The sequence below is a fragment of the Anopheles aquasalis genome, chromosome 2 (assembly GCF_943734665.1).
Source record: "Anopheles aquasalis chromosome 2, idAnoAquaMG_Q_19, whole genome shotgun sequence".
In the NCBI taxonomy this organism is placed as follows: domain Eukaryota; kingdom Metazoa; phylum Arthropoda; class Insecta; order Diptera; family Culicidae; genus Anopheles; species Anopheles aquasalis.
The window spans coordinates 16,615,001-16,636,765 of record NC_064877.1 but is presented as its reverse complement, the minus strand read 5'-3'; the positions used below and the strand labels follow the sequence as shown (position 1 = coordinate 16,636,765).

At 51.4% G+C, this 21,765-nt stretch overlaps 2 protein-coding genes across 3 annotated transcripts in view; one reads left to right on the top strand and one right to left on the bottom strand.

Moving 5' to 3' along the window:
- The window catches only part of LOC126572331 (extracellular serine/threonine protein CG31145), a 52,204-nt gene extending 32,066 nt beyond the window's left edge, over positions 1–20,138 (top strand). For both annotated transcript variants that reach the window (XM_050231556.1, XM_050231554.1), the window contains exon 3: positions 13,552–20,138. In XM_050231556.1, the coding sequence (XP_050087513.1) occupies positions 15,410–17,029 (1,620 nt within the window). In that variant the 5' untranslated portion in view covers positions 13,552–15,409 and the 3' untranslated portion in view covers positions 17,030–20,138. The remainder of the gene's footprint in view (positions 1–13,551) is intronic.
- Positions 1,815–4,982, bottom strand: LOC126572583 (ovarian-specific serine/threonine-protein kinase Lok-like). Its single transcript, XM_050231996.1, has 6 exons — positions 4,923–4,982; positions 3,657–3,780; positions 3,378–3,535; positions 2,943–3,311; positions 2,666–2,846; positions 1,815–2,416 (listed from the first exon to the last, which is right to left on the bottom strand). The coding sequence occupies exons 1-6, from the start codon at positions 4,980–4,982 to the stop codon at positions 1,815–1,817; spliced, it is 1,494 nt and encodes a 497-aa protein (XP_050087953.1).
- Positions 20,139–21,765: the final 1,627 nt, after the last annotated feature.

Sequence of the window (21,765 nt, the reverse complement as noted above, 5' to 3'; positions counted from 1 at the left end):
CTGAGTCAGCAGTAGTAGCGCTATGTAGGGACACACCAGGCAGACGGGCCTAGCAGGCCTTCACCTTGACAGCAACCATAAATCCGTTCGGTGGCGGGTTGATTGATTTATGCGAATGCGATTTTTTTGCTTGCTTGCTTGCTTGCTTGCTTGGTTTTTGTTTTCGATTCTCGCACTTTTTTTGCATTTTTTTTTCCAAAGCCGCCATCGATTCTAAGGCCAACCGCCGGCCAGTTTGCCGCCGCCATGCTTCATTTGCACACGAGCGTTCGCGTGCGCAAACACACCCGGGGAGAGCGAGAGAGAGAGAGAGAGAAGGGGTCCTGCGCGAGGCTGCGTGGTGTCCCTGTGGGTATAGGCTACGCGATGCGGCGACACAAGCGACGACACAGCTGGCTACGCAAAAAAAAATGCATGCAAATTCTATTGGCATTTGCTGGAACCGGAACGACACCAAACTGCAGCTGTACAACCGAGTGCTCGGGTGTGTGGGCTGTGAAAAATGCATCACACAATGCAAAAGGCAAACACATGACGGCATGACGACAGGTTGCGGTGCTGGCGCACGCACGCGGTTGGTGGTTTCTTGTTTCCGCTTTTCGTAGCCAAGTGTTTTCATCCGATCGACGATGTCGAGACAGCCGTTTTACTACGCCCTTTTGGGGCTGGCGTCGTTCGATCCTTAGTAGGCTGTGTAGTGTGTTGCTTCGCCACACGTCATCGATTACGACACCTTACACACAGACACGATGCGGTGCTGCTTAATGATCGTTGCTTCAGTTGTCAGGCTATTTGTCGAGCGCCAACACCACCGTGTCTGGTTATCGGTGTAACGATTGGGGATGGGCCACTTCACCTTGCTCAATTTCACGGGCAATACGGTTTGAACTTTTTGGAGATTTGTAGCGTGACACAGCATCACGCACGCTGCAGCTACTTTGATTGCTGCTTGTGTATTCAGCTGGTCGAAGCGGATTCGGAACCTCTACACCTTTCTCCTAGATCAATTGCAACAGTGGTTTTGTGTGTCGCTGTGGTTCAAGTTCCATCACAAAAGTGGAGAATTCTTTCAGCTGATTCAACATGAATTGTACTCGGGGGACCTTAACGGGGCATTTATGGTACTTACCCTCCCCGTTGATTTATGTGGAGCAATGTTATGTTACTGCAGATGCTGTATTTTTGAAGAGAAAAAAAAAACAATTGGTTACTTCTTCGACACAATAACCTACTTGCGGTCGTTAGCAACAATGGAACGATAGGTCTTCCAACTTGAAACAGTGATTTGTTGATTGGTGCTATCTCTTGGAACGTTTAAACTCATAAACATTACTATGAAGGATATACAAGCGATTATCACGCCATGATTTGTGGTGGTTGTCTGCCGCTGTACTTTAGGTCAACTAAAGACACGTATACGTACTTCCTGTTTGGCCTTTGCATGATCGCTTCGATGATGAACACAAAAAATTAGAGAAATTAAGCAAGGCATCCCACAGCAGAATCCCCGCTTAGTCAACAATGTTGTTTACGGACAATTTTACTTGGAGTGCTACACCTTTTTGCACACCTATTGCTCCATGATTTCGACAGGCTGTTGCCACAAAGTGGAATGTGACGGATCTTAATTCATAACAAGCCTATAAAAGAAATCCTTTTGCACATGGGAAATAGCTGCTTCTCATAAAACAACTACAAAAACAATTATAAAAAAATACCGCTCTCCAGTGAAGCTGCTCCGTCATCCCGCCGGCCTTTCGGTGAGCTAAGAACTATACCGTTGGAGCTCTCTGGATGGCGCCTCTGGATTTCCCTCACATTCGCTGCTTCTTTATGGGCGGTTGGCCCACAGTGGACCAGGCATTATTGTTATTTTCCACAACTGAGAATGTATGCTGGAGACGCTGTGGTTGTATCGGCGTTCGTTGCATTGTCAGTTGGCATCCCGTCAAGCGCACCGCCTCGGTGATCACGGCCGGATCGCGCATCCAACTGCTGGCAAGGACAGTATCGATGGACGGACGTTCTTTTGGGTTGATGTTCAACATTTCGTAGATGAGCTTCTTCGCTTTTGACGACACGTTTCGCCAGACGAGATGACGAAAGCTAAACTTGCCGTGTTCGATCTGCTCGATGGCCGGTGTTCCAAAATCGTCTGAGAATGGCATCATACCACTCAGCATCAGGTGGAGGAGTACGCCCAAGCCCCAGATGTCTACTTTGGAGGTACAGCTGCCGGTCTCTCGCGTAAGCAGCACTTCCGGGGCCACGTGCATAGGGGTGCCGCAAAATGTGCGCATCATCGAGATCTTACCGACGAACCGGCTTAGCCCAAAGTCCGACACCTTTAGCAGCGTGTACTCTTCCTCATCCGCCAGCAGGATGTCGTTCGGTTTCAGATCGCCATGCGTTATTCCTGCCACAAAAAGGAAGATACACCAATCATTAACCTCGATCACTGCCAATAGCAGGCTTAGGGGTATGGTTATCCCAGCAGTCATTGCATGAAGAGTAAACCGTTCATCTACCGCTGTTTATTATTCTAACCAACGAGTGATCCATAAAGATTAGAATGTGATAGAAAAGTTGCTCCAGGAAACCAGGCTATGTGATTTTAACAAAACAAATCTGCATTGGGAAATATGAATCTTCTCCTTGTGCTTACCTTGACTGTGCAGGTACTTGACAGCGTGGCACATCTGGAGAAAGAACAGCTTGGAGGTTTTCTCCGTTTGCCTGCCTTTGGCGAGAATGCGCCAAAGTAGATCACCTCCCTCCATGTACTCGAGCACCATGTATAGTGAGTGCGGTTTATCGATGAAATCGTGCATCCGGATAACACAGGGCTATAAAGGCCGGGACGAGATGACAAACATTACATCCATCTGCACCGGCATAACAATCCGTAACGCGGACGAGGCCGATGAACGCTTCTTTCTTACATGATCAAGGTTTTTCATAATGTTAACCTCGTTCACTACATGCGCGGGATCGTTGAGGGCTCGTTGTCGTGTCAGTTGTTCGCTCATCTTTTCCTTCACGACCTTTAATGCGTATGGCTGACAGGTTTCGGTATGGTGGAGCAGGTACACCATACCAAAAGCACCACACCGTAGGATGCGGCCAATATAGTATTTTGCAGGAAGATCGCGAGCCAGCTGCTGCTTTTCGCCGGTCAGCCGATGATCCTGATAGATGAAAGCCTTCAGCTCGGGATGGCAGATCGAGATCACATCCCCATCCTTCAGCACCCTCTGCCGATTCGCACCGATAAGCTTTCCATTCACATAGGTTCCGTGTCGAGATTTGTCCTTAGAAATAGAAAAAGCGAAAGGAAGGCTAGTCGCGGACCGCTGATCGGAAAGCTGATCACTTACTGTGATATAAACTGGAGCATCAAATTCCTCCTCCTGTTTCTCGATGGTAAAGTGAACCTTCGATACGTGGTCCAGCATGCTCTGGGGCATGTGTTCCGTATTCAAGGTCAGTTGACAAATAGCATTGCGACCAACCGAAAACACACCATCGTGTAGATCTTGAGAAGAAAAATCGAAGAAAATACCATTCAATCGGATTAGTGCGAATGCGTGCATTCGCTTGGATTCGGTGATCGAAGCCACCGTCGTGAAAATGTAGATGATGGGGGGATTTAGTACCAAGGCTTCCCATTTGCACCCTCTTGGCGCACAGTCGCCCATAAATGAGCTTCTGCGCTGACTGCCTCTCCAACAGCGTGTCCTGACTGTCGGTGGCTGGCTGTGTGTCCATCATCGCTTTACACTGGCCAAGATGTTTCGGGATGCACGGTGATGATGGTTCCTTCGCGCGTTTCTTTTCGCGGTCTTCGGATTTTTCTCTGGCCTATCTGGCTTGCAGGTACCTCGGATCACAACGGCAATCCAGATGCACTGTACTGTACGGGTTATCTCGACGATACGGGGATTCTTTTTGGCACCGGGCGAGCAGCACCGGCATCAGATTGGTCGCGATGTTTTCTGAAGTCAAGGCACTCTTTTCTTGCTGCTGAACTATATCGCCAGGATATCGAACAAAGAAAGATTTTTCAGCAAGTGGCGCCTTTTTTTCGCGATCCCTTTGTCTCTTCTCATGTCCATCAACATTAGTCTAAGCATCCTTTCCTAGAGCGCGGATAAGAGGTTTGAATCAATCTGTCCTTCACATACCAATTTACGGGGGTTATCATCATGACCATCACTCAATGCATTGACGCATAAAACATCGACATCGGTAATGACGCCGCGCTTGGAAGGACGCACCTTGGAGTACCGGCATCAGGCCCATAATGTCACCTGCAATGCTCGCTGGCGGCGTTGCAGTCACTGCGCGCTCACCACGCAGTGCGGCCTCACGGCCTGACGGGTGTGGCTAAGTAGCGGAAAAGCGGTGCGCAATTGATCGCGTGTTTGTTGCAGTTTCCCTTTTTGCTCCGCCGCCGCCGCCGTCCGCCCCTCCGTTTTCACTCGCACTTCGTCGCGTCGTCGCCATCGCGTTGATGGATGGATGGGACATGCGATGGTGGTATGGTGGTTCACTTTTTAATGAGCTGCATTTTCCCAACCCGATGAATCGCAAACGGTGCGTAACCGACACTCCGTGACTCCGCGATCCGCCGCCGGAACCAGGGGGCCAGGGCTCATGTTTGATCCATTTATGTATGCTTCTCCCCGCAGCCTCTATCTCCCTCTGTCTCACATTTTATCTAAAAAACAAAATCACTCCCGAAGGCGGCCATCATCTTTCGGGTTCCCCTCTCTAAGGGGGTTGTGCCCGCTTCAGATTCGCTTTCTCTATCATCGCACCCCATAAATGGCCGCCTTTCCGTTTCCCTTTAGTTATGTGTGTCTGCAGCTGTGTTCGCGCTATTGCCCGATTTCATTCATGCCAGCGTGCCTTCGGCGTACTGTGGTACCGGAACCACAGCCGCTGTCGCTGAGCTCGACTCGACTCGCCTGATTTTCCATGGCGGGAAAATTCGCGCCAAAAACCTCTCTCCACCACTCTCAAGCCACATTAGCACCTTTCAACCAGCCTCCGGCCAGTGTGTTCCGGTGGATATTGCGGGGCGCGATGGTTCCGACGTTGTCTTGTGTGTGTGTCTTTGTGCGTATGGAGGTCACGAATTATCACAAAACTCGGCCATTTACCTCCGAGGCGATCACTCGGAGCTTCCTTTCTGGGTCACCACACCACATTTCCCTCGGAAAAGTGCGTTTCTCTCGGTCCATCTCTTTCGTCACTCGGTTCGTTTGTTTTCGCTGCATCTTGGTCTCTTTTGTCTCTTGCCGTCTGCGCGCCCCGTCTTTGAGCCACTTGTTGCCGGCGCCATTTCTATTTTCGACGTATTCTATCACAACAACAACAACAACAGCGAGTTGACGCGCGCGGCTTGTTGAGTGATATTGATTGCAAACCAAGAGCCGCCGCCCCCGGTTGAGACACGCGCACGTCGAGAATGTCCACGAAGAAGCGGAGGGAGGGCGTCAGTGATAATGGAGCGTTTGACGGAGTCAGCGCCGCGCTGGGTTGACGTTAAGTACGCTGCTGCGGTTGGAAATTGAGCAACGATCCATTCTCTCGCACTACCAGAATGGCCGAAACCCCTCGTTTTGGCCCCCTGCGTGCACGAACTGACCGGTCGGTGGTAATTGTTGCGCGGAACCGCAGGACAGTACTATGACCGACGCTCGGAAATGTTTGGGAAGCGTGTTAATGGCCGGCGCGCGCGCGACCACGCGAAACAGGGCCACAAACCCCCCCAGGGGGCGGGTAAGATGGAGGCCCCCCCCCCCGAGATGACGAGGAAGTAAAAGCGCAAATACCCAGACAGAGTCTGTCCAGACCGACAAGGTAATAGGCGTAGAATTGGTGTCGCTCCGGTTGTTGGATTTAAGCGCAAACTAGTACCGCCCCTTGTCAACTTAACCCCCGGGGGGAGGAGGAGGGCCTGACACCTGCAGTTAACCCCAAAAAAAAAACCTGGACTCTAGCTCTCTTCTGGACCTTTCGCAACTACTAAGTTGCGCAAAGCAGAAGCGAAAGGTAGCGGCCTGCGGATGGGTCAATTACGTGGAACGCATCACCGCGAAGGAGCTTTGTGTGGGAACTGCTCGCTATTCCATCGCGATAACCAATTCTGGCCGGCAAACCAACCGAAAGGAGGTCTCGTGAATTGCCGCGAGTTGAATGTCACTTCTTGGACGCCACTTCTTGGAGTATCGCTACTGACCACCACGGCACAATTTCGTAACCGCGTTACAACGACGATCTCGGGAATATTAATAGGTCACCAGAGCAGGGCAGCTCGCAGGGTTCGCAGAAGTCCGGTGTCGTCAACTTTTTTTTGGGAAAGAGAATTCGGACATAACCCTTGAAGCTGTCAAAAGTGAAGCTTGCGAACTTCGACGATGCCTACTTTGGGTACTGCAGCTACTGCGATCCATAATGTAGATTGTGAAAAAAAGAAGGTGCTTGTCACAGACAGCGAGAGAGAGAGGTAATGACGCCCCCCTTCATCACATCACAATAGACCACCGCACCCTGACGTTGGCCAATCAAACATTTGCTCAATTTGATTCAATTAATGATCTCCTACGCTCCGAGATCGGCGGTTGGTTGCAGCAATGCTTTGAATTAAATCAAATCACTGCCGTGCAGCAACCCAGCGGAACCCATCGGGATTACCGTAACAATTGTAACCGAGTCGGATGGAGGAGCGCTGGTTTGCTTTGGTTCCAATCACTCCCGGACGCCCCTGCCCGGGGCCGGGTGCATGGCTTTATCAGATTTCCATCAGAGCGATCATTGGCCTCAGAGAAGCAATAAATAAATAAATGCGAACCCTCGAGCTCGAGGCGTTACATTGAACCTTTTCGTAATGGAATCTCTCGCGCGCTCGCGGTCCGCTATAAAGCACCACGTTATCAGCGCAACGGAGCCACCTTACACAGGGCACCCTGATCCGCCAGTGATTCAATGATTGATTTGTGATTCGATTCCAGACGTGGCAACGCGTGTACCACCACCACCACCACCCGCGGGTTGGCATGTTTATGCTCTAACCTTCGAGCAGCCTCGGAGAAGCTTGTTCCTTTCCCATTCCACACCCACCCCAAAGGTTAAAGGATTAGGAACCATGGAATATTGGATCTCGATTCCGGAACCCAACGACGGTGGGTGTTGGTGGACCGTTTATCGGAACACCACCGCCAATGAGTCACGTAATGCGGATCAGCGGATCCCGCGGTGGTATCGCGCATAAATTGGTGGCAATAAATTGGCAACCAAAACGTGGAGTGAGGTGCCACGATAACGACGACAATGACCAAGGCGACCAAGATTAAAGCGACTAAAGTCCCCCCCCCCCCCCCCCCTGTGTTCGTGTTCGCAAGTTTTACGTCGCAGGATTTTCGGCCAATGAGACGTCTAGACGGGATTCTATTTTCGCTCACCGTCCACGAAGGAGTGAGAACGTATTATCGGGACGACGGGGAAGCACAGGATCGATCGAGGGCGGATTAAAATGAGGAGCGAGTGATGAATGGGAACTTCTCGAGTGATTCACGCCGCGCTTTCTCGGAAGCCCTTCTTTCCATGGCGCTTATCAGTAGCAGCGTGCAGCTCTCCAACTATCGGACACTGTTGTTGTGGCAAGCAAGATGTGCTGGTCAGCATCGGTGTCCATGGCCGCAAACTGCACCAGCAATTGCAGCTTGTTTTGCAATTTTGCAATTCCCTGAGACCGCAACTGACCGACGACTGCGCCTTGTGTCTCGTCTAGGAGTCCACGCCCGTCAGGCCGTTTCGACCTTTCACTGGCCACTCTCCGGTGGCCTCGTCCGGTGGCCAGAAGGCTTGGGCAGTGCAACGCGCGGATCGTGACCAATCGGCAGCGGTAAGCGGCTTCAATGTAAGTTAACAATTTGAAGGCTCATTTCTTCACCCTCCTTCCTCTCAACATGGATGACCACTTAGGCCACGTACTTCTTCGGCTTCCTACGGTGGTGCGTGTTGTGGCGATGACGACGACGACGACGACGACGTCGACCTCCACCACCGCCCACTTGGTGTGTTTTTGTTTAGACTCTTCAGGCTACAATACCGCGTCTCAGCAGAGACCCTCAAAAGTGTAACGGTGCAAAGGTGGTCGTGGACATATAAGGAACGTAAAGTCTGTTGCCACTCGTACCTGCCCGGGGGGCGGCTTCCAAAAGAAAAACGTTTTCCCAACACCACACATCACACCGGCTCTCTCATCACGTTCATCGGAAATGGAGTTTAAATATGTTGCGCTGCTAGAACAACACCGTCGCCGACAAACAAGCCACGACCCCCCCTTCTGCACAAGACCTTCACTATACGCTCGAATTCCCGCTATCCCCCGGGCGATCACCGGAAAAAAAGGCGAACTCGAGTCCACTCAGCGTTCAAAGTGTTCTACGAAAAACCCCTTTCTACCGATCGGCCGCCGAAGAATTATGTGTATGTGGAGTGTGGGTGTCTGAGGTGCAGAGTAGCGGAGAAAATTGAATCAAAACACTACCCCGCGCTTATAATTGGCTCACAAAACATGGCGAGAAATGCTGGGTTGGGCTGGGCTGGAACTACCATTTAACCGAACCTCCCCGCCCTCTGTGTACACTGTAAACGAGATCGTTTTCCCCGCATCCGGTTTTGTCTGGATGGATGGGAGCATTTTTTTTTTTCCTTCTTAAACTCTATCCTTCCTCTGATGCTCCTGTTGCTGCTGTTGCTGCTGCTCCGGTAGTCAGTTCACAAGTGCCGGCTTCCGGATTCGAGCGACCCAAAAACGGGCACCATCGCTCGTTGCGCTCGGTTTGTAATAATTAGAAGCCATTTCTTTTCCCCTTTTTTTCTGGGTCATCCTGTGCAGTCGTTGGTGTAGCAAAAAAATCTAAAAAGGAACGTTTGAAGGTAGCTTCTGCTTCTGGGCAGAATTGGGTTTCACATTGTCGTGATAATGGTTTGTATTCATTAATTTGAAAACAAAATTGAGGATCTCGGTCTAGAGCGCCCTGTTGACAGCATGATTCAGGTTTCTCTTTTTCTGCATCTAGTAGGTCTATGCGACATCTGTCATCACGTGAACTTAAACAATTTGAGCGAATGTTGGATTCGAAGTTTCAGACCAAGTAAATATTTCCCTTTTTGTTGCCGATTCTCAAAAGGATAATTGAGGATGGTGTAGAGGATGGTGTAGTCTTTTTAGGTCTTTGTTGTGGATACAGAACCCCAAACAGGTACAGATTATGAGTGACATTGGTTACAAAAAAATTGGAAAGCCGGGGATACATGAAGCGTAAACTCTCGTATAAACTCAGAGTGTAATGCCAAAAAGATTATACTTATGTCAAAAAGATTATAGGCCCGCGGAGCGTAAATCCGAGCGTAAAAGCAAGCGTAAACACAGCACCAACATGAAGCGTAGCGTTATGATGAATTTAATGTTCTACAATCGCTAATATACAGTAAAAACATCTTAAAATATATAAAAAGATGTTCAGAAATCAACTTATCTCGTCGATTTATGTTTTTTGTGGCCAGAAACACATGTAATTGATGTAATAGCATAGTGTAATTGCAGGTGCCCGAATGTAATTGCAGTTGACGTTTCGGTATAAACTTTTATGCGATTATGCCTGCCACACGAAGCGTAAACTTTTTGGCATTACATTCTGAGTTTATACGAGAGTTTACGCTTCGTGTATTCCTGCCTGAAGATGATGCTGAAGGATGCAAAATGTTCGATAAGAGTACTTGATTAGTACAGAAACTAAGAACTAACAGACAGAGTACAGTAAATAGTCCTTGTATTCTGCAGACTATGATGAATTGATACGATTGTAGATCAACTGATGCTTCGCACCTCCAGCAGTCCAATTTCGCACACTTGGAGCGTTGCATGAAAATAAATAAAAATTAACCTGACTGCCCATTCCCGCGAGAACCGTTTGAAAGGCTTCCCAATCACAACTGGTCATCGTACACGTTTCATCAGCGAACGCCATAACCTATCTGACAAAAAGGCCCTCAAAACAAACCCATTTCTCTACAGTTTCCCCTTCTTACTTCCATCGCTGATGCACCACTTCTAGTCCGAAAATCGAAATCAAAGGTCCATGCCTCTTGCGTCAGCGGACAGCCGTGGGCGCGCGATGCCGAGCGCATTCGGCCACGCAACGGGAGCCCGCTGCATGCGGGCCAATCCGATAGCCAATCTCATAACAAGCGAACCAACAGTAAATTACCAGCGGGAGCAGAAACCGTCAGTTCCACCTCTTCCAAAAGCGTGGTTCGGAGCTGCATACATTAGCTGGCTGCCTGGGTTGCTTGCTGGCCTGTGGCGGGCTTGTAAAAGCGACGATAAAGTTTACATCGGAACCAGTGGGCACACGGTGTAGATTGGTATCGGTAACGGCTGGCTAATTGTTTCACTCTTGCCCGCGACTTCGTGGTGGCTCTCTCTCTCCCTATCTGGGTGGAGAATGGCCCCGTTTGGATTCTAAATCGGGAACCCCCTCCCCCCCCAAAAATGGTGGTGATACGATCCGATCGCAGACGCCATTAGATCCCATCAGCAATTAGAGCATTGTGTGCTTGCAACTCGAGCAACTGTGCTTTTTCTTGATGTGGTCCGCGCTTCGCTGGTGCCTTTCGCCAGACGAAATAAAGATGTCGGCGCTCGTTGGTGAGAGAGAGGGGGGACCCTTGTTCCTTCTATTCCTGTTTTCAGTTAGCTCTTCTGTGGGTTCTCCTCAGTCTTCCAGGTGCTCATTACAAGCGCCTGGAGTTTCCACGGAGTTTAAACAAGTCCCGAAAACCGAAGAACCGGACACATGTGTGTGGGAACTCGCTCGCTCCCTTTCGCTGTCCGTTTAATCCGTTAATGAATGGTTAAAGCGGCTTCATTACTCCCAGGTTTCGCGGCTTGCGGGGCCATTCTCTAGAACGCGTGTTAGCGTACCCCCGGGGGGGGGTCCGTTATTACGCCCCGAAATCATCGCATCTCGGGCGCATGCCTCCAATGTCCGATGTTGATGCAGTAAAGATGAATCGATTGCGATTGTGTGTGAACTTGAACTCGGGCCCCAAGTCCCGGAGAGTCCAGATTAATTATCGCTTAACCTCAGACAATGGGGGACCCTCTGATGGTGATCGTTTTGAGGGGGGATCGTTCACTCGCCCCGTTGGAATGTGTCTCACGGACGGACGGACGAACGGACGGAAAGTGATCCACTTACTGCGCACCATCCACACGGAGTTGGACCACATTAACCCCTCGGAAAAGGAGTACTTTGCAAGCGGCCACATCACCTTCATCCCTCGCCACACACTCCTAGAACGCTCCTCATTTCCTTGACCACAAATGAATTTATGTTTTTACAAGGTTTAATTTTTTTCTCCATTTTCTCTGGCCTTCCCATTCCCGTTGGCCCGGTGTTGGCCTACTGTTGGTTGCTGTGTCGGCATGATCGTGTGTTGTTTGCGCGCGGTTTCGGTTCAGTCGAATCACCACAGAAAGAGCGCAGACCTAGCGGTGCGCACTTGGCCTAACGGCGCCTACTGAGTCTCCCCTGTGGCACAGCAATCTCTTCTCGATTCCCTTTCCCGATGTTCAGGTGTCCGTTAGCTAGAATGGTGAAGCGTTGAGATGCAGTTTTCGATAACTGCGGAGCAGCTCCACCAAAGCACAACGGTTGACCGTCGAGCTGGAGAAACGAAAATCAAAATATTGTCTGCTCGCTCGTGATTCCCGTTTCCTGAGGGGGAGGGGTGGATGCTCCAGCTCTCTACCATGATCATCGTCATCCCAAATGTACCGTGGTGTGAACCATTCGTCGCCGTGTTTGGCAGTCGGTGCCACACTCCAGTAATTCTCTTCAATCCGAGCAACCATCGCGTTAACAGTAAACACCGCCGGGGGCCGGACATCGTCAAAATGCGAAGTTGACAGTGCGATCCGTTTACGAAACGTCTTTCGGCGGATCTAATTCTACCCTTCCACTGTGTCTTTCTTTCTTTCTTGCCCTTCCTTTGCGTTGGTCTACTCGGGGCAAGCAAACACAAAAAAAGTGATCTAATTTGCGCCAGCGCACCACAAACGGAATCACACCCGGTCACATTCAACCGGCGAGAAAGGAGCATAAACGTTTATAGTGCCCCCACTTTTTTCAGCCCCTTAAAGATCGGTTTCGTTTTGTACCGCTTCCGGTGAGGGGAGATGGTTTCCGTTACAGTTTAAATGACTCGCAACAATCCCCAAACCACGTGGCCACGCTTGTGTGTCTGCTTGTGTGATGCGAACACATACGACCAATTGGGTCAGTTCTCCGGTGTGTCAACTCTATTGACAGTAAATGCACCAGGTGGAAGAAGGTAAAGCAGAGCGCAAAGCAGAAGAAGCTGCTGCGTCTCTGCGCTGGAAAACTAAACTAGCCCCTCCAGCGGTACAGACAGGCCCGTTAACCCTTGTTTCGAATGTCATTTGGTGAACGATTTGGCCGCAAAACGGAACCGTACCATGTCCGAGTGTCCGAGCGGGAGGGAATTGGTTGTAAATGGCTCCCTGGCCTCCCGGCAGGAGGTCCGAACGGAGCTACGGTTCCCAGGATCCCCACTGTAAGCTATGACGTGCTTGAAGTTGCCTGAATTTCCTTTCACAAGCCACGCGCGCCCAACACTTGGCCCAATTTCGGAGGGCAATCTCGTGCGGCGGGCTCAAAACCACATCAGCAACTGGCGGAATATGTGAGCTACTGCACAAACGCGGAAACCAACCAAACAATCATCTTCTTCCCCTTCAAAGCTAATAACTCCTCACTGGAGCTGGAGTCTTGGAGTGATAAATAGGGTTTTGATTTGTTTTGGTTTGGTTCCTAGGGGCTCCAAAGACTCACAGACACAAAAAAAAACGGGGGCCTCAAACTGGGAATTGAAGGCATAATATGGGTCAAACCATAATTATCTGGCAAACGCATAATGTAACGCACAGCAGCCCCAGCCAGCACCGCGGGCTTACAAAGTGTGTTTGCGTTTGTGCGCGAATGGCGGTAGCGTCGAGCGCTCATGTTGAACACATCTCACTTCCTCACGTCCATCCGTCCATCCATCCGTCATCACCTGCGGTGCGCAAACCGCGGGTGCCGGAATGAATGATCGATATGATCTGCCGGAGCTTTTGCGCATCGAGCGCAGTGTGTTGCGTGTGGAGTGCGCGTGTTGGCCGTGGCCTTGTTCTACTAATCATAATTTCCATCCTCATTATCACTCCCTTTCCCTCTCTCTCTCGCGAGCTTCCTCTACCCGCTCACTTTCGTGCATCACAATCGGTTGTTTTTTTTTTGTGTGCGAATCGATGCAGGAAAGTGAGGTTAGAGTGTGATTCAACAATGCTCCACAGTAGTAGTGGTAGTAGTAGGCCTGTAGGTAGTCATAGTAGGCTTGTAATAATCCATCCCCAAAAAAATTCGACTCTTCATTTAATTCCCACTTATTTTTTCTCTCTCGTTGCAGCTATAGCACACCAGGACGACATTATCTCTGCCACCCAGGCCCATCCCCGTAAACCCCCCAATCTGCCAAGAACCAGAACGAACCAGCGACCGAGAGCGATCGCGACACAACGACGACGAGCACGAATTTCACTGATCGACTGTTTTTTTTTGGGGGGGCGCAAAAAGAGAGACTCCAAACTCCATCATCACCTGTTGTGGACGTTGTTCCCGCGCGTTACAGCTGTGCTTGTGTGAGGCTGTACCATCCGTAGCCAGAGCCAAAGCATCGCCAAAGCGATACGCACATCGGTGGAGGCGCCTTCACCAGCAGCAACAGCAGCAGCATCGGCACCAACACGACCACACGAGAGAGAGACACCAACAAAGCCTCACCATCAGCATCAGCATCAGGCCGTTGTAAGCGGGTTGCGCATGCTGGTGCGAAGCTTCACTTCACCGTAGCGATCGTCCCATCATCATCGTGGCCAACATCATCTTCCCATCGCATCTCTCTCTCCGTAGACGTCGCAAGCGCCACCACTAGCCACCCCCTGTTGGAGCTTCTTCTACCGCCCAAGGAATAAAGTGCGAGAGAGGGAGAACAAGTGAGCGAGCGAGCGGGTTCTCTCCCCGGCTCGCGGCTTACAGTATCCAACAGTAACAACAGCCGCCACGACTTTGGGCATCATCGCGCATCGCGCATCGCACATCGCTCGTTAGCACGGAGCTTGGGGAGCTAGGGAGCATCGCAGCCACCGAGCGGTGTGCCAGTATCGGATCGGGTTTTGCCCGAAACGCGTCGTGTCGCGCGAGATCAAGCGATCGAAACAGCCCGCCAGCCAGTCGCCGGATTTTTGGACTCCAAGTTTTCGGTTCGAAACTTTCGCGTGACTCTGTGTGTGTGTGTGTGTGTGTGTGCGTCCGTGCGTGAGTGCGTCCATCGAATCCAATCACTATAAAGGTCAACGTGACGCGGGATGATCCGACTTCACCGGCCAGTTCGCCGGCGTGAACGCGTTATGTAAATTGAACCATCGTTGTGCGTCGTCGGTAAGAGGGAAGCTCCGGCAGCTAACACACGGTACCCCCTTATCGCATCCGAACACGAGGCTAATTGAAACGATCATCAAGCGGACCAGCAGCAGCACTAGCCACAGGTCGCCGGGAGACGGTTTCGGTGTGGCTCGTGTTTGCGAATCGAATGACGACAGCGTGCACTCAACGACAACCACAACCGCGACGACGACGACGACGACGACAACAGGGGTACACAGTGTCCACAAGCGTGCTATGTGTTGGTGCGCGCTCTGAAATGCTGACTCGCACGGAAAACAATCGGCAGCAGCAGTACGGCACTTGGCCAGTTTTGTAAACAGCGAACGTAAGCACAGCAACAACAGCCCGCGGTAGGCGAGCAACCAGCCAGTCAGTCAGCAAGGCAACACCTCCCTAGCGCTTGCTTGGACGTCATTTCGGTGGTGAAGTCGTTGGCGACAGCGCGCGCGCTCTCGGTCGTCGCCTGCCTCGTCCTGCGCGTTCAGCAAAGAAAGGGAAAGAGAGAGCGAGCGAGGGGCAAGCGATCTGATCTGATCTGACTTATCAGTGGCGGCCAATCAACCAGTCCCAGTGCTCTCCTTGTACATTGCGATCAGTGTGTGATTCGCGTGGTGTTTTGCCCGTCTGTTAGTGATTCGCTGACCGTGGGATCGTGTGGAGTAGCAGCACCCCATCTAGTGGGTGGGGCTAGTGTGTTGTTTGTGACTGACTTGGTCCGTTGGCTAGTAACCGTGGCGAACGGTGGAGGAGCATCTTTAAGGACGTTGCGCAGTGGCCAACAGGTGGCCAACAGTAGCAGCAGCAGCAACAGCAACAGCATCATGTACTGGTTTCGTTCGAAGAAGCTAAAAGAGCGGTTAGCGCTCGGTTTCGGCGCTTCGCTCGTCCTCTTCACCCTTCTGCTCGTGATCGATCTGCAGATGGATCTGGGGGTGTCGCGGGGCGAGTTCACACCATCGCACGCCCGGATACGGTACGCGAACCAGGAGGACAAGAGTGGCATCTACAACGAGTTCCACCGGCGGTACCTGGCGAAGAGTAATGCGTCCGGGTCGAAGGAGTACCTCACGACGAACCCCCACACCCACCGTGGCCACACGGATACGTCCGGGCCGGGTTATCCGGCGAAGGCGGCCACAACCGCACCACCACCGCACGATCGCTTCAAGGACCTCACGGCACTGGTGGTAGCACCGCGGAACCGTCGCCATCCGGAACCACACGAGAAGATCATCGTGAAGGAAGATCTGCTGCAGGACGATATGGACGAATCGAACCCGACACTGGCCGATCTGCTCGATCTAACGCCCGGTACGAACGCCTCCAATCTTGAGCGCTTTCAGTTGCGTATCTCGAAGCGGGAACTGTACCGGAAGGATGACCAGCTGGTTAATGCCGTCGTGGACGATATGATCCGGCTACCGATCATGCACGTGGTGCAGAAGGAGGGCGGAACTCAGCTGAAGCTCATCATCGACTATCCGAACGACATCCATGCGCTGTTCAAACCGATGCGCTTCCCGCGGGAACAGCAAACGCTTCCGAATCACTTTTACTTCACCGATTACGAGCGACATACGGCCGAGATTGCGGCGTTCCATCTCGATCGGTTACTCGACTTCCGTCGAGCGATGCCAGTCACGGGGCGCATCCTAAACATCACGACCGAAATCTACCAAATCGGTGACGAGGGTTTGCTGAAGACGTTCTTTGTGTCGCCCTCGAACAATCTGTGCTTCCATGGCAAGTGTTCGTACTACTGCGACACGTCGCACGCAATCTGCGGCAATCCGGACACACTCGAGGGTTCATTCGCCGCGTTCCTACCGACGCAACCCGACACACAGCGCAAAGTGTGGCGGCATCCTTGGCGTCGTTCGTACCACAAACGCAGGAAGGCACAGTGGGAAACGGATGCCGATTACTGTACGATGGTACGGGACATTCCGCCGTACGACGAGGGTCGCCGGTTGCTCGATCTGATGGATATGGCCGTGTTTGACTTCCTGACCGGTAACATGGATCGGCATCACTACGAAACGTTCAAGATCTTCGGCAATGAAACGTTCCCGATCCATCTCGACCATGGCCGGGGCTTCGGACGGCCGTTCCACGATGAACTGTCGATCCTGGCGCCGGTACTGCAGTGTTGCCTGATACGGAGCAGCACGCTCGAGACGCTCCTCAAGTACCACAACGGACCCAAGTCCCTTTCGGAGGCGATGCGCGAATCGATGGCCATCGATCCGATTGCACCGGTCCTCTGGGAACCGCACCTGGTTGCGCTCGATCGGCGTGTTGCGATCGTACTGCAGGCCATCCGGGACTGTGTCCGGAAGTCACGGGACGAGGACGACCAGCTGGTCGGTGATGATGGCTCGAACGTACTGGATCGTGACGATGGCAAACAGCCGGCCCATGGGTTCTACCGAGGATCCTAGCGGCGACTGGTTGAGATCGACGCGCGTCGACGACGGGCCGGCAGTTACCGGCGGTCATCAGTGGTCGCGCGTCGAGCGCTCTACGAGCGGCGAACCTTCCGCACGAGCCCGCTAGGGCCGGCGATGGGCCGGCTACGGCGTGGCCACACCCTGTACATAGTCTAATGGGGCGCGCCAGTACCCCCGAGTGTGAATGTGATCATCGATGGGTGGGTGGCGAGTGATCATGGGGGCGGGGGTGATCATGATCGATCCCCCATTGGAATTAGCATTAGCAAGCTGACGACGCGTGTGTGGTCCGACCACTCGTTGCTCTTTGGTTCCTAATTCTGTCTCATGCGGTAGCGTATAGTAACGAAGCAACGAAGTGAACGATGCCAAGGAGATGAAGAGAGAGGGAGAGAGAGAGAGAGAGCGACGAAAGCGGTTGGTCTGTTAAGATCTGTGGAGCATCATTTCATGTAGCGCAAAAGACTCATATCGACGATGGCGATGGCGGATTGAGTTGGATAGAGGATGATGTAAACGATAACTTAAAAACCTTAAGAAAAGAACCCCGAAGAACTCACGAGCTCATGCCAAACACGCTCTGCTGTCACTCTTCCTTTTTGGTGCGGTGCGTATCCTCACGGGGAAGTAGGATAGAAAAGTGTCCAACAGTGACGGAGCGAATGGAGCGCCAGTTAGAATTAGAAATATGTTAATATGAACGAGCGAAAGCACACCGAACGCTGTGAGGCCAAAGTTTTTTTCCCTGTTTATAACAACACACTGTTAATGAATGAATACCCCCCACCCCCGTTCCGGTCATCATCGACGACTCCTATCCTTCAAATCATATCATGTTCCCTCTGTTTCCATCATTCCCCGCCTGTGTCCTTTTCGGTGTTGTGTGTATATGTCGTTGTGTGTGCGTCGTGTGTGTGGTTAGGAGGTGTGTTAAGCTGGACCGCGAGTCCTGGAAACAAACGATCGAATTTATCCTGCACCCCCAACAGCCGGGGGTGTGTTACTGTTCCGTTGTTTTCAACCCCATTCACCCACCATGGTCTAACCCGAATCTGTTGTTAAGTTTGAGTTTGATCGTGCATGATCCGTGAGCGGTTTTTGAGGTTCAAACCAGAATGTGACGCTTCCGCACAAGTCCACAACAAGGGTGGACAAATAATTCACCAAAAAACCAAACCATCCCCCGTTCGAATAGAACCCTTAGCTGCCCCCTGTATCATTGTTGGTTTTAGGTAAGCTTAGCACCTAGGGCGCACCTCTGCGTAATCAATAAAACCGGCCAGCATAAATTGTTAATGGTAAAAAAAGTGGTAACGGCTCTGTGTAACGAGAGAATACGATAAACGCTTAACTCACTCGGTACACAACCAGAGACTGCTAAAGAGCGGAAGAGTGCGTGCGAAAAAGAGAGAGAGATGGTTCCGTACAGGTGATAAAGAGATGTTAGATCGGCGTTGAACACGAAGGAGTATTAAATCGCTAATAGAAATCCATTGAAAGCACTTAGCAGCGAGAGAGTAGTCAGCAATCGATGGAGAGGAGTACGACGAGGTGGACGGCCCACAAATTAATCGATCCGCAGCATAAACACCGAGGCCTCCATCCTCCGTAATGGTCAAGGCAAGGGCAACGAATAAATTGAAATCAAAACAGCCAAACAATGAATGCTACTAAATGCGGCTGCGGAGGGAAATCGCGCAGGGCTTAACCACCGATCGCGCGCGCACCCCAGCGCGTTGTCGAGGGGTTGAATCGTTTCACTTTAATAGTCGTTGTACGCATCGTGGATCCGCCGGAATGTGTAGAGAGAGAGCGATGGAGGGAGAGGGAACCACATGGAATTGGGATAATCACGGTGACGCACTCCACCGGGGCGAGGTGGCGCACAGGTGTCCAGAAAGGGGAGTGCGACTAAATACAATTCTTACAACGATAAGTGAGGCTAATCTTATCAGCACGCTCGTGCGACCGCGAGCTTCCATTCCTGTTCATTCCTACCTACTGCTGTGTTGGCTACAAGCCGCGACACACGATTCCCCGAATGCGCTTACGACGATGGTGATGATGATGATGATGATGAGGGCGACGATGACGACGAGATGCCAAAAACGCCACGTCCCAACAAACATAACCAACGACCGAGCGACTGAGTAGGCTCTCCCATGTGCTGCTGATGAGTGAGAACACAGCACAAGATGGCGCACAAACAAAACAATGGTCTAGAGGGCGATCGATTACGCCAAAAATTACGGGTCGCGGCTTCTTGCTTTCGAGATCGGTAATCCCACGATCGGGGATGTTTGCAAAGCATGGGCGCGCGCGCGCGCGTCATCAATCGGTGCCAAAAAAACAACAAACACGCCGAAACCATCAAGTGTGCGATCGCAAGGGAGAGAGACGGCGATTCACGCGACTCATCATCACCACCACCAAGTGGACGGAACCTTCCCTTCCTTTATGTTGAACCATACAAAAAAGAAACCCCTCGAACGGAGAACTGAACTGATGGACCTGTTTGAATGTTATCCCTTTTTTGTTGTGCGCGCGTATTGACTTGATGATATTGTTGTTATTCCTCCATAACCCTCCCCCCCCCCCCCTTCCGTTTTGTATAGCTAGAAACCTTTTCCCAGACCTAGACCAATACTACGCACCCGGTTTTGTCCGCAGGGACCCCTCGATCGTTGGCCAAAAAGAAGCCGAATGTTTAGAGAGACCAAGAACGGTACTGAACCGAACGGAAAGCTCTTCCTCTCTGTAGACACCTCTCGGGTGAAGAACACTTCTGTGGTGAAAAGTCTGTTTGTTACTGTTAGCTAAGGAAGAAGTGGAAGAAGATGCGAAGAGATAATTAACTTTGAGGAAATAAAAAAATACACACAGGGGGGAAATGTGCACGATTGCACCGATAGCGATGATGTAGTGAAGTAAAAAGATGGATAAAGAGATGGAGTGGAGTGGAGCAGGACTTGTGTAGCAGCAACTACCATAGGTAATGAATACAAAGATAAGCAACAAACTGATCAGCTGTGGTATCGATTATGATAATATTGATATGATGAAAACAATGAATAAAAACATGAAATTTGGAAATTTAAAAACACATCGATCGAGCGCTGTTACTGTTACCTTGAAGTTTGCCCGCATCGCACGCATGTAATCGCCGAACGTAGCAGAGAGAAGAGCATGCTGAAGATGAAGGTAAGAGCGTTGATCCCGCTTGACGTTATGTGGGGTGTGGGCCACTTAGCACCTGAGCAACTAATAAACCCAATCGCTCGTATGTAAAGAATGAGATCACAATATTGACAAGCCCATCTCAACGGGCAAACGTTGTTGGTGCTAATTCTGATGCGGTGCGGGTTGACTGGAATGTTAGAAGCTCCCTCGCCCAGTTTATGTGTCATACCGTTGTTACTGTTGTTGACGTTGCAACGTCAGCGAGTTGTGGAACTCAGGCGACCCTCACCGGTGTAACACCAAAATTACAAGAAAAGAAAAGATGGCGGATAGTTTTTTCCCCCTTTTCGTTAACAACAACAGCCCCGTCGCTTGCTTGGACGTGCTTTACGTGAAGTCAAGTTGGAGACACATTCCCGCAAGGACATGATGCCGAGGCCGGCGAAGCCTGAGGGTCACCAGCCCTACTGCACTAGGTTAGGGTTTAATGGTACGAGTTCGCGTAATAGCTGACCGTTGTTAGCGACCACGTTGCTGCTTATCTTTGTCAGAGCAGCCCGTCAGCGGTATCTACCGGGGGACCGGGGGGACTGTGCCCGTCTTTTGTCCCGAAGGAAAAGTCTTATTAATGAAACTTCTTTATCAGCTCCAGAGTCCCGTCAGCCCGTCGGACAGAGGGACAGCGAGACACTCGTCTTGTCTTGTCTCTCGTTGACGCAATTTCCATTTCCACTACCGTTGCACTACTCTGGGAATGGTGGAATGCTGCTCGAGCATTACTCGCGCGTCTTGATACTGTGTCCCCCTCGGAGTGTTGGATTGCGCCTGCAATTTGTCCAGCTTCTAGCCGTGTTTTACGTGGAGAATTCGCAAATACACCGAGGGGTCAGCGTCGGGATCTAAAATGGGTGATGGCATCCAGAAACCCCTCTCGCGCGTGCACTGCACCGTTCCATTCCATTGTGGACTTTTCCCTATTGTTTGTTTATGGAAAACTGTGACAACGAGCAGTGGCGGTGCAGTTTGGCACGTGGGAGTGACCGAGAGCCGCAAGCCGAATTATCTTCATTTCAACCCTAGCCGTCGCAGTAGCGGCGTAGTTGTTGTCCATTGGCCCGCTTTTTCGGGGGACCTGGTTTTATTATTTGTCATTCCGTTGCGAAATCCCTGATAACAACTAGCTGCTGCTGCTGCTACTACTACCGGCCAGGGTCCCCAAACCCCGGTCCGGACGTGGAGTGGTTGTTGGACTGTTACAAAACTTTTACGTGGACAACGTGGCGCACTGTTACTGCTGTGGCTGTGGCTGCGCGACTCGTCAGGAATTCCGGAACACCGACCAGTGGTGGCCGGCCGGCGCTACTACAAACACACAACAGCACAATTTCCCAGCGCAAAACTTTCTGCAATTCCTCATTCCCGGAACGTGCCAGCATGCCGCGGGGTGGCAGCGAAAAGTTTGTTCGCATCCCGAGGCGTGGTCCCGGTCCCGGTCCCGGTCCCGTGGTGGTGGTGGTGGTGATGTGGTGGACCCCGAAAAAAGTGGG